We start from the raw sequence: 12,796 nt of genomic DNA on the forward strand, positions 1-12,796 counted from the left end.
GTACCGAACCTGCTTCACGTGTTCGTACGTGGTACCGAACCTGCTTCACGTGTTCGTACGTGGTACCGAACCTGCTTCACGTGTTCGTACGTGGTACCGAACTTGCTTCACGTGTTCGTACGTGGTACCGAACCTGCTTCACGTGTTCGTACGTGATACAGAACCTGCTTCACGTGTTCGTACAGAACCTGCTTCACGTGTTCGTACGTGGTACCGAACCTGCTTCATGTGTTCGTACGTGGTACAGAACCTGCTTCATGTGTTCGTACGTGGTACAGAACCTGCTTCACGTGTTCGTACGTGGTACCGAACCTGCTTCACGTGTTTGTACGTGGTACCGAACTTGCTTCACGTGGTCGTACGTGGTACAGAACCTGCTTCACGTGTTTGTACGTGGTACCGAACCTGCTTCACGTGTTCGTACGTGGTACAGAACCTGCTTCACGTGTTCGTACGTGGTACAGAACCTGCTTCACGTGTTTGTACGTGGTACCGAACCTGCTTCACGTGTTCGTACGTGGTACCGAACTTGCTTCACGTGTTCGTACGTGGTACCGAACCTGCTTCACGCGTTTGTACGTGGTACCGAACCTGCTTCATGTGTTCGTATGTGGTACCGAACTTGCTTCACGTGTTCGTACGTGGTACCGAACCTGCTTCACGCGTTTGTACGTGGTACGGAACCTGCTTCACGCGTTTGTACGTGGTACGGAACCTGCTTCACGTGTTCGTACGTGGTACCGAACCTGCTTCACGTGTTCGTACGTGGTACCGAACCTGCTTCACGTGTTCGTACGTGGTACCGAACCTGCTTCACGCGTTCGTACGTGGTACCGAACCTGCTTCACGTGTTCGTACGTGGTACCGAACCTGCTTCACGTGTTCGTACGTGGTACCGAACCTGCTTCACGTGTTCGTACGTGGTACCGAACCTGCTTCACGTGTTCGTACGTGGTACCGAACCTGCTTCACGTGTTCGTACGTGGTACTGACTTGCTTTTCGTCCGGGCTAGAAGGATTAAAAAATAAGACAGCTGATGGTCGCTGCCCCCATCCCCGTTGGTTCTACCCCACAGGGTATACTAACGGTGCGCACCATGTGAAAGTGATGATGGGGTAGGCTACCCTCCCAGTCAGAGGGTAGCCGTATTTCTCTCTTCCCAATACTCCAAAACAAGGGAGCTCTACGCATAGACAAAAGGGCACCTCGGATGAATCTCATTGGTTACGATACTGCCACTGCCCAAAACTATGAATTGAAGGCTTTGTGAATCTGGCCCCTGAGTGCTCTTGTCTTTCGGCGATCAAAGGGAACCCACACTCGCGTCTGTAACTTGTACAAACAGGATGCTCGTACACCAAGTCACCGGTCGTAAACCAAGGCATTTTTAGTGATTTCTTTTTGCTCGTAAATCAAAACACTAGTAAACTAAGGCACTCATAAACTGAGGTATTACTTCATAGTACAGCGGCAAGACCTGAAAAAGAGCCATATTTAACGAGATACCCCTCCACCCGGTAGAACAAAACCAAACCTGTTTTAAATGAAGGGTATGGATGTCTTTTAACATATTATGGGGTTTGTACTAAAATAAATTGTATGAATTAACCCTTTGTTTGAAAATCTGAAATTTTACAATTCATGTTATATAAGTCAGTTCTGGGTATGAAATTCACAGAAACTCCTCATGTTTTCCTGGTTTTTATTCATGGTACATCTGGACAAATACAGTAATGCTAAAAAAGTACAGATTTGATACCTCAGATTCTCATTTTAACTCCTTATTATCCAAAATTAAGTGTTTTTAAAAGAATATAATTAACTTCCTTTACTATTTTCTACTGACTGAATGGGCGCACCTTCATGAAAACTGCTCCTAAGAAGGATGTTGATATGCTTTCAAGGAATATTGTATGTTTAGGGAGCTAGAATGACAAAATCTCTCATATCAAACCTTGATGCTCAAGCAGCCATAAAGGGTCATAATCCATATTTTGAAAGAGTAGGATAAATATGAGTGTTTACCAGTCTTTAATTTAAGAGTGTTACATTTATGTCTACTTTGTTGTTTTATGACAAATCTTGGAAAAAAAATCTGCCCAGACTGGTATTATTTATCGGTGATTTTTCCATTATAACCTGCTAATCCTAGTCATCTCGCATAAAGTTCCTTTGATTCCTCTCAGTGAATTTCATCCACAGCCAATTGCAAGTAAATAAATATTTAGAACGTTCAGATAACTATAGGATGTACCAATGACTACATTTTGAACTATGGTATATGGCATGTATTCCTGGCCCTTTTAAAAGACTCAAATTTGGTTTAGTCTTCTGCACTATTAACAACTCCTAACTGAACATTCGGACAGTCTTCACAAATACAAAGTTCAATGCATTTCAGCCCTGCATGAACACAAGTGCACCTACTACCATCTTTGCAGTTGCTTTCCTTGCATTGGCAGTACAGATGAGTCAGGTCTCTTACTTCAGCTGGGGCTGAATCCTGAGTGAACAATATAGGGTGTAGCCCAGACGAATCCCTGTACCAGCCAAAATCCTCAGGTTCACCAAGCTGTGGCTTAGGAAGATGACTATTACACCAGATGAGTGACTGGTACATGGCCCGTAAAGCATGCTGCTTAAAAGCATCATCAGTGGGGGGCAACTGGTTGGCTGGTTTATCAGTAGTTGTAGCAAGTTTGTAGCGAAGTTCATGAAGGGTCTTGCACTTTCCGGCTTTCTTGCCATACATGAGCAAGACATATTCTGTAGCTGCAGCTAACCAACTCTCTGCAGGACTTTTGTAAAGCTTTGAACAGACTGACTTCGGCATATTCTGAAGAATGGTACATGCAGTTTTCTTTCCGATGCCAAAAATTGCGTTTGTAGAGTCACATCCTGTAATGGCGTGAACAGATGGGAGACTCTGACATGTGGCTTTACCCAACTCTGATGCCAGAGAGTGAACAGGGATAAACCGCTCTCTAGTAACATATTTGCCGGCATGGCCAGCAAGCATGAAAACTTCATCAGTCAGCAACCCTAGGCTCATATAATAGAGCAGGATCACTAGAACGTCAGTGTCATCACACCAGATGATAGCACGCAGATACTGTGACTTCACGCCCACGTGCAATACCATCCTAGTATCTGCTTCTTCTTGGTCACTGAACTGTTCTGCTAGCTCTTTTATACCCTGACATGAGACTCTGACCACAGTTTCCCCATCTCGAAAACCCCCAGCAATGACAACTGACTTGTCTGTCGGAATGCGGTCCACGATCTCCATCAAGTATGAACTGACAAATTCTACAAGTGCAGGTTTGTTCCTGCCCTTTCAAGAACTGTCTGAAGCTTGGCACAGTTCTGTTGCCGACGATTAGATGGGTTTGACTGGCACTAACTGCTGCTCCACGGCGCTCTCGTTCATCTAACTTTATTGATGAAGGGCGATCATATCTGTCAAAAACGATTATGACTTCTCCAGCTTGATAAACTGGGTTCTTTAAAAGCCTAATCAATTGTTTGGCAATGATTTCTGCCAAGTCGTTGAAGGTTTTGAAGAAATTCTCATTTAAAGTTTGAATTAGTGCCATACCATCAATTATGTAGTAGATTCTTCACTCCAATACTGGCAACTCCACTATCTCATCAGATACTGATTCAAGCTTCTTTGCCAACTCTGACTTATCTGTCTTTCTTATAGCTCCATCGTCATGAAAGAGGGATGGGGGAACTGCAGCAAGCTCATATGACAGGACCCTTTGAAGATCAACATCTCTGTTCTTGGAAACAGCAAGTAGGCGTCTGAACAGCACTTCAGTGTCAATGGTTATTTTCTTCTCTTTGTCATTGGTCATATGCTTCTTCATGTCAGCAAAGGTGAGGGCAGGTTTCTTTGGAATCGCATCCCAAAAACTCTTGCTCTGCTCAACCAATCGTTCCTTGATGAACTGTTCAAAAGCAACTTTCCCCTTCTCTGGCAAGGATCTGAGGGATTCCTCAACTGGTTTTGAAGCTATTCTGCCACTCACGATATTGAACAGTCCTTGAGTCACTTCCTTCAGATTGAATGGGTCCTGGCAGTGGTTTTGGATGTATTCATACACTCTGGAAACGTCCTCAGTATCTCTTAGTATTCTAGCCTTCCCCAACTCACTATGTTCTTTTCTGCCGTGTTTGGTGCTGCATAGTTCCTTGAAAGTCTCGCAATACTCCCCTGTCACATGCCTAGTAAGTAGCCAGCGGAGGAGAACACTTTTCCGAATGTTCAGTTAGGAGTTGTTAATAGTGCAGAAGACTAAACCAAATTTGAGTCTTTTAAAAGGGCCAGGAATACATGCCATATACCATAGTTCAAAATGTAGTCATTGGTACATCCTATAGTTATCTGAACGTTCTAAATATTTATTTACTTGCAATTGGCTGTGGATGAAATTCACTGAGAGGAATCAAAGGAACTTTATGCGAGATGACTAGGATTAGCAGGTTATAATGGAAAAAATCACCGATAAATAATACCAGTCTGGGCAGATTTTTTTTTTCCAAGATTTGTCATAAAACAACAAAGTAGACATAAATGTAACACTCTTAAATTAAAGACTGGTAAACACTCATATTTATCCTACTCTTTCCGAAAAGTACGAAATATGGATTATGACCCTTTATGGCTGCTTGAGCATCAAGGTTTGATATGAGAGATTTTGTCATTCTAGCTCCTAAACATACAATATTCCTTGAAAGCATATCAACATCCTTCTTAGGAGCAGTTTTCATGAAGGTGCCCATTCAGTCAGTAGAAAATAGAAAAGGAAGTTAATTATATTAATTTTGGATAATTTTTAGCATTACTGTATTTGTCCAGATGTACCATGAATAAAACCAGGAAAACATGAGGAGTTTCTGTGAATTTCATACCCAGAACTGACTTAGGCGCATATAACATGAATTGTAAAAATTTCCCAGATTTTAACAAAGGGTTAATTCCAATTTATTTTAGTACAAACCCCATAATATGTTAAAAGACATCCATACCCTTCATTTAAAACAGGTTTGGTTTTGTTCTACCGGGTGGAGGGGTTATGTAATTTTTCAGCCCTGTTGCCACTGCACTATCACTTTCTCTATACCTCATGCTGAAATGCTCTGGTTCAATCACGCTTGTTCTTGTGCTATTAAAGATAGAGAGGCAGCTGTCGGAAATTTTTGTATAGAATTACCTTCCGTTAAATCCTTAATGTCAGTAGGGAGAAATTATGCACTTCGGGCAAAATAATATAATTCCAATTTACGACAGTAAATCATGGGGGAATTTTTTTAACCAGCAATCCTGGGTGACGTGGCAAAAAGTGACGTCACGTGCCGAAACTTCGAAGCTTCGACACATAATTCATGTCATGTACACTTGAGGCACAAAGCCCACCACTCGGGTATAAGACACAAACCCTTCACCACCTGCTTCTTGTGTTAGTACTGTCTCACCTTCCCACAACTTTTATTGTTATTTCATTTGTACATGTGTAAATCAGTACAACACACAATGTAGTGTAATGATACATTGTCCTTAGCTTACAAGAAGCAGGGAACTCAGCCAGATGGTCTCCTCCTTCACTACATTTCATCCATTCCATAACCACCATCAGAGCTAAGTACATTGTATTGATTTCCCGTGTGAATTTTGGTTAACATATCCCCAGAATTTTTAATTATGTAACGGATCTGTTTTATAGGGAATTGATCTTTTTAACGCTCCATGCTAGTTCTACATATTGACCAAGTGAGTACTAGTATCGTTATTTGGTGGTAGTTTGGGGTTAGGGAGTGTTTCGCCAACTATGAAGTGTGTCACTGTTATGTATCCGACCAATTCATAATTCGTTCTGTGAGACTCCATTTAATTTTTCACAGCCATTCACAAAAAGGTAGGTACCTGAGCCTTCACACTCCTGTACTTCAACTTACCAAAAAACTCTCATTAATAGAAAATGCCAAAGCCTTGGTTTCTCTAATTCTTCCAGAGCCTTCAGGCATCTAACCAAAAGTATCTAACAATTTTACTTCAGTTTTCCCACCTCTTAGTCCTGACAGTAACCCTTCTGTCACACCTGTCAAAAGTTGAACTTTTTGCTCAAACTTTCTCTGAAAATTCCACTCTACATAATTCTGTGTTAGTTCTGGCTTACTCAAACCACCTCTGAATCCGGTATGCCTGTTATTAAAATTCTTAATGACAATGTTCTCTTATGCTCTGCCTGACCTGAATCCTTAAAAGGTTCATGGACCTGATGTAGTGCCCCCCCAAATATAAGAAAACTATTTTCTGTTCCTCATGAAGTTGATGTCCTACTTTACTGAATCACACAAGTCAGAACAAATCAAATAATTGTATAGTTGAATAGAATTCAATAATTGATTCATTAGTGGAGCAGTTTAATCCTGGTGCTGCTACTGGTTTTGTCAACCCTTCCATCCTCCTTGTAGTGTCTTTCATCACCATGCTTGGCCATATTGTTAGTTAGCTGCCATTTTTGACCACTCAGCATAATTTTTTTATTTCATTGTAAACCTTTTTTTGGTTAGAAATTTATTAGTCATTTAGGAAAATCATTTATTTTGTATTTGCAGAACATGATGACAGAGGAATGGCACGTAGCAGTGGCAGTGGCAGTGGCAGTGGCAGCGGCAGCAGTCGTGGTAATTACAGGCATTACCGCTCGGGAAACAAATTTCGAGGGGGAGCAAGAGGAGGGAGAACCTGGGATGGAGGCTGGGATGAAGACAGAAGTAGCCGATTCCCTGAGGTAATGCCTTCAGTTTTAATGTTTATTGATAAGTAATTATGTTTACAGGCAGTCCTCGAGTTATGACATATGCGACTTACAGCTGCTTGCACTCAAGACCAGGCCAAGAATATTATTAACTCCTTCACTACGGCCGGGCGACAACAGCGCCCCGCCCCATATTCGGTCTGGCTGCACGCGTCAAATTTCAAACGTCACTACTGAATATAATAATTTTTAAGCCATAAACTCAACATAATCATCATGTATTATATATAAAAACATGCACAATTAAATGGTGCACATAAAGAAACAGGATGATAATTTTGAGATGTATGCATAAATATACAGAGAAATTTGCATTATGTGTAGATGACGTGTATCTACTGAATTGTATTTCCTTATATTAGTTGTGATAAACAAATAGATTTGTGGAGGAAAGTGGAGGAGAGGGAAGGGAAGGACACAGACGTAAGATCATGGAAAATATCCCACTGATTCACCGGCAATACACACTTATTTCATGGAGTAAAAGGTTGAAAGGCCGTCCTCCCAGAGGTGGGTCGTGTGTGTGTGTGTGTGTGTGTGTGTGTGTGTGAGAGAGAGAGAGAGAGAGAGAGAGAGAGAGAGAGAGAGAGAGGGTGGTCAAAAGATTGACACCTCACTGGTACAAGGGGAGGAAGAGAGAGAGAGAGAGAGAGAGAGAGAGAGAGAGAGAGAGAGAGAGAGAGAGAGAGAGAGAGAGTTGAAAGGAAAGTAAGATTTGATGAAACTGCAACCCTTCTTGAGCCCATAGCCGTGGTAGCTCAGTCGATATAATGCTCATTTCCGCCTGGGAAGATCATAGTTCCATCCCTTCCTGTTCAGTGTAGGTGGTTAGCAGGTAGTCATATGTCGTGGCAGAGCACAATACATCACTGGGCTACAGCAGCTAATTTTCATATCACACAAGATATGAAGCTACATCGGTAATATTTTCCTTTCTATTCTCTCGTTCTCTCTCACCCTGAAGATGTGGATGACAAACTTCAGAAAACGACTCAAGCCTGTTCATTTGGTGGTAAGCTATTTTTCTCTCTCTCTCTCTCTCTCTCTCTCTCTTTACGTAAAAAAGAATAGGCAGGCGTCCACTGCCTGTTTTCATCAGTAGTCGAGCTGCCTGATGCTCAATAATGCATTACAAAATGCCATGCATACATGTGTGTGTGTGTGTGTGTGTGAGAGAGAGAGAGAGAGAGAAAATAGTTTACTATAAAATAAACAGGCTTGAGGCGTTTTCTACTAAGGAGAAAAATCGGAACTCAAGGGCAATATACAGAGTTCCTAGGTACAGCCAGAACAGAATACGGGATCACTCAATCGTTGTGTATGCTACTGGCGCTTCATGATGATGACGTTGGCGTCACTGTATGGAAAGGGTTAATACTTGGTTGAGTATTGAGTTAACATTTTGACCTGTAAAGCGTCGGCAAATATGACGCCTTGTGGTGCCGGCCACATCTTTGATTTTTTTCTTGGCGAAACCAGTCTTAAATGATGTGAAAGGAATGGAAATGACAGTCATTGCGCCCAGAATTGACTGGAAGTAGTATTATGGCGCACAAGATATTCCGCGCTGAAGTTAATGGCTTAGTGAAACCTTATATTTGTAGTTTTTTTGCTTCCTCTTTTTCTAACACTTCAAGCAGTTAGTTGGGGACGTGCATAACATTGTTACTGTGTTGAGAGTTAAAAAACATGTCATATTTTAGCTTCAAGAAATTATAGTCATGAAAAGAGCCCTTTCCCATGTGATTGGTTATGTATAATTATTTTTGTGCTGGTGGAGAATGTGTGTGTGTTTGTGTGTGTAATTCACCTCTTGGTCTGCTGTGGGTCTCTTTCGAGACAGCCAGCCATTCCCCTACGGAAGGAGCTCAGAGCTCAGTGACTGATCTTTGGGGAGGACTAAGACCACTCACACACAACACACCACGACAGCGAGGTCACAACTCCTCGCCTTATGTCACTTACCTACTCACTGCTGGGTGAACAGGGGCTACACATGAAAGAAGATAAACCCAACTTATCTTCACCCAGGCGGGGAATCGAACCCCAATCCTTCTGGTTGTGAGGCAGACGCTCTAACCACTGAGCTACCTGGCCGTGTGTATTTACCTAGTTGTAGTTTTACAGGGCCTGGGCTTTACGCTCATGTGGTCCCGTCTCCGTATCTACAGTTATCCAACTTTTCCTTAAAGCTTTGCACACTTCTCGCCGATACTATATCCTCACTTAGTCTGTTCCAAACCTCTGTATTTCTTTATGTCTCTCAAGCATCTTCCCTTCCTCAATTTTTTACTATGTCCTCTTGTGTTCCTGGTGGTAATTTCTTCTTTTAGTAGTAACTCTCGTTGTTTACTTCTTCCATTTTGCTCAATAATTTGTAGATTTGTATTAGGTCTCCCCTTTCTCTTCTTTGTTCTAGTGTTGGTAATTCCATTTCCTTTAGTCTTTCCTCATATGTGTGTGTGTGTGTGTGTGTGTGTGTGTTAGAGAGAGAGAGAGAGAGAGAGAGAGAGAGAGAGAGAGAGAGAGTGTGTGTTTGTGTCTAAAAATCAAACCGATGGCAGCCACTACATATGCCGTGAGTGTTGCCTTTCAGAGTGCAAATACTTTTTGAATAATATGTATTTGCTTTCCATGCAACAAAACGAAGGGCATACCATAATTCATATTGTACAAGGTTTCAAAACCACATCACAAAACACACCAAAAAACACTAGAAAAGGGGAGAGTAAGTAATGGAAATTAGACCGTAGTATTATTATTAGCGGGGTCGAAGCTCCATAAGGCAACTACCACAAAAAGAATGGAGCAGAAACCGCTACAAAATTGAAAACTAATGAAAGGAAAATAAGACAATATTCATGTTAATAGGGTCAAGGAGGCATCATACACAGTGCTTGTAATGTATATGGAGACGTTTTGAGGACGTAATATATCAGGAAAAGGATGGGAGGAGGGCAACGTATCTCTTACGTCTGATACTCGAATGTCTGAGAGCAGCTGATGTATCTCTGATGTGTCTGACGCTTTACGGTTTAAATATCTCCTTGTGAGTAGGGCAGCAGTTTGTTTACCTAGTGGTTCCACATCTCTCCACCCCCACCCTACTACTGTTCTCACGTGCTGCCCCACCCCAGCTGGGATGGGTAAGGCAGGAGGGGGGAAGAGTGGGTGGGCTGGGCCAGCTCACTCATGCTTCCGCGGTTGCCCGTATCCCTAGCCAGGAGTGAGTTAATTGTTGGGTGTTCGAATGAATGGAAAACGGTTATGGGTACGAGCGTGGGTAAGAGGGTACCTCACGGCTGTATGTAAACAAACAGACGATGGCAGTGGCTGAGGAGTGAGGAGCAGTGGAAGATGGACCACCAAGAGACTCTTAAAATGGACTGGCAGAGCTGCTTTGCTTACTGCTCGATTAACAAGATAAAAGAACACACCATGCTGTGGAACCACAGTCCAAAAAACTTTTTCTCCAGTCTATGAAAATTGTAGAACTCCCGGTGTTGTTTTCCTCTTCTTCTTCTTCTTCTTTTGGCCTGTAATGCATGGCAGCGATGGTGAAAAGTAATACTGGAAAATAGCAAAAGGGCATAGAAAAGAAAAATCAGGGAAAGAAAAGGACAGAAAAACACTTAAGTTCAGGGTGAAGTGAATAAGTGCACACTGTGAAGTAACTAAGTGCATGTTGTGAAGTATAAAAGTGTGGAGGAGGAGGACCTAAGAAGCGATATAAAGCATTACAGCTCAACAGAAGAAGAAGGTCCACTACACTGGTGCCGTTGTAAAGGCAATACCTCCGACACCATCACATCACATGGCACCGACGGTCGGGTCCACTACACTGGCCTGTGTTGCGAGAAATATCTCCCTGCTGAAATTAGTCATTCTGCCGTCCACCACACATGCACGCTGTGGGAATACACAGCATTAAAAGTATTAATTTGCCTGGTTTTGTTCTAGTTTGTGAGTGGTAAGGGAAATATGGAAACAGTAAGCAAGTTGAACCTTTCTGTGAGCTATTTTGCGGCTGTGGCGGCAGTTTACATTCAATAGGCATTGAAAAGTCAATCATGATATTAGTGATTTTATGATTTATAACTGAAAGAGTTAGCAGATTATATCATAACACACAGAAAACTACCAGAAGCTGTAGGTTTGTCCATCTGTACAGGTAACTCTTGATTTACGTGAGTTTGTTTTACGCGTTTTTGAAATAACGCGGGGTCTAAAATCCAAATAAATATTTAATTTACACGTTTTTTCCACTTATACGCGAAATTTTACGGAGTGGCCACCATATGTCTCACGCAACTGGACTCGCACGGCGCCGTGGCCACACAGCTGAGCTCAGTTCTTCCCGCGTGCCACTTGAACAACAATACAGTACCCACGCTGCCACGCTACTCAACGATAGGGGTGGGCAGGTAATGGTACCAGCTATACGGTACAGTACCGGTACCAATACTAGCCAGGCGCTCATGCTGTCCCTCATTTCTTTCTCAGACGATTGAGGCTGAGACCGAGTGCCTGATTGGATATCTCGGTGATATGGATATTCTCTCTCTCTCTCTCTCTCTCTCTCTCTCTCTCTCTCTCTCTCTCTCTCTCTCTCTCTCTCTCTCTCTCTCTCTCTCTCTCTCTCTCTCTCTCTCCACTGAATGTATAACGCACACCTTTTTCACATAAAAAAGGCCTGAAAGTTTAGCCCTGCACGTTATATGCCGAATGTACAAATTTTTAATGTTTTTTTCTTTTTCTTCTTTGGAGTGTTTTAAGGGTCTGTGTTTCGTCTTATACAATAACAACGGCAAACTTACCTTTATTATTGTTAATGATCCTTCATAGTCCATAGCTGTCTTATAATATGTTACCTTAGAATACAGGGTGATCAAATAACTACTATACAAAAATTAAATCGGTGGAGCATCGCCCATGCCCTGCTGTTATCCTGTTTTCCCGTCGGGCACCATTTGTATGATCTTGATCTTGATGTCACAGGTGGCTTACGATTGTATGACTAAGGAGCAGTACAAGCTACATAAAAGAATTATATTGGAAAAAAATATCCATGTGTTCATTATTAATTATTAATATTAGTGAGAATAATGGGGTAAATATGATATCAGAAACTCTACATCATGAGTCTTGTACGAGGAGTTATTTCACGCCCAGCCGTCATTTGCATTGTTTACAAACCACACAACCACACCCAAACAACAAACAGCTGCATGCCGCGTGTCACCAGAACCGCGTGAATTGTGTCTTGCCTAGTTGTCTGTCATAACCTACGAGTGATGGTGAGAATAATATGCTAATTATGATATCAGAAGCTGTGCATCATCAGTATGTACGGGGATGTATTTCTCGCAACACCAGCCCGGCACCAATTTTCATTGCTTTACTCAAGGACACTTGTCAATTCAAGCAGTAAAGATTACACCAAAAATATATAAATTTCGGGAAACTGTACATTGTCAATGTTCTTTAACCCGTACGTATTTCTGAGCATTTTAAGAACTTTTTTTTTTCTTCAAAATTGTTGTCTTAAAGTTTGAGGTGCGTGTTATACAGGTAACTCTCGATTTACGTGGGTATTGTGTCCTTGAAGAGGTCGCGTAAATCAAAAACAATGTAAATCAAACGAGGTAGGTTTCTATCAAAAAATAAATATTCATTCTGTGGAGAGAGAGAGAGAGAGAGAGAGAGAGAGAGAGAGAGAGAGAGAGAGAATATCCATATCACCGAGATATCCACTCAGGCACTCAATCTCAGCCTCATTCGTGTGAGGAAGAAATGAGGGACACCATGAGCGACTGGCTAGTATTGGTAAAGGTACCGAGCAGTCTGGTACCGGTACCGTACTGTATAGCTGGTACTGTTAGTACCGGTACTGGTACCGGTACCTGCGCACCCCTATTGTTGAGTAGTGTATAAGTGGAAAAAACGTGTAAATTAAACATTTCTTTGG

At 42.1% G+C, this 12,796-nt stretch overlaps 1 protein-coding gene across 1 annotated transcript in view; it reads left to right on the forward strand.

Annotated features, from left to right (window-relative positions):
* The window catches only part of LOC126981605 (nuclear RNA export factor 1-like), a 115,556-nt gene that overhangs the window by 25,036 nt on the left and 77,724 nt on the right, over positions 1 to 12,796 (forward strand). Inside the window, exon 2 of the mRNA XM_050833045.1 lies at positions 6,626 to 6,801. Coding sequence (XP_050689002.1) covers positions 6,626 to 6,801 — 176 coding nt within the window. The remainder of the gene's footprint in view (positions 1 to 6,625; positions 6,802 to 12,796) is intronic.

The sequence above is a fragment of the Eriocheir sinensis genome, chromosome 48, assembly GCF_024679095.1.
Source record: "Eriocheir sinensis breed Jianghai 21 chromosome 48, ASM2467909v1, whole genome shotgun sequence".
Lineage (NCBI taxonomy): Eukaryota > Metazoa > Arthropoda > Malacostraca > Decapoda > Varunidae > Eriocheir > Eriocheir sinensis.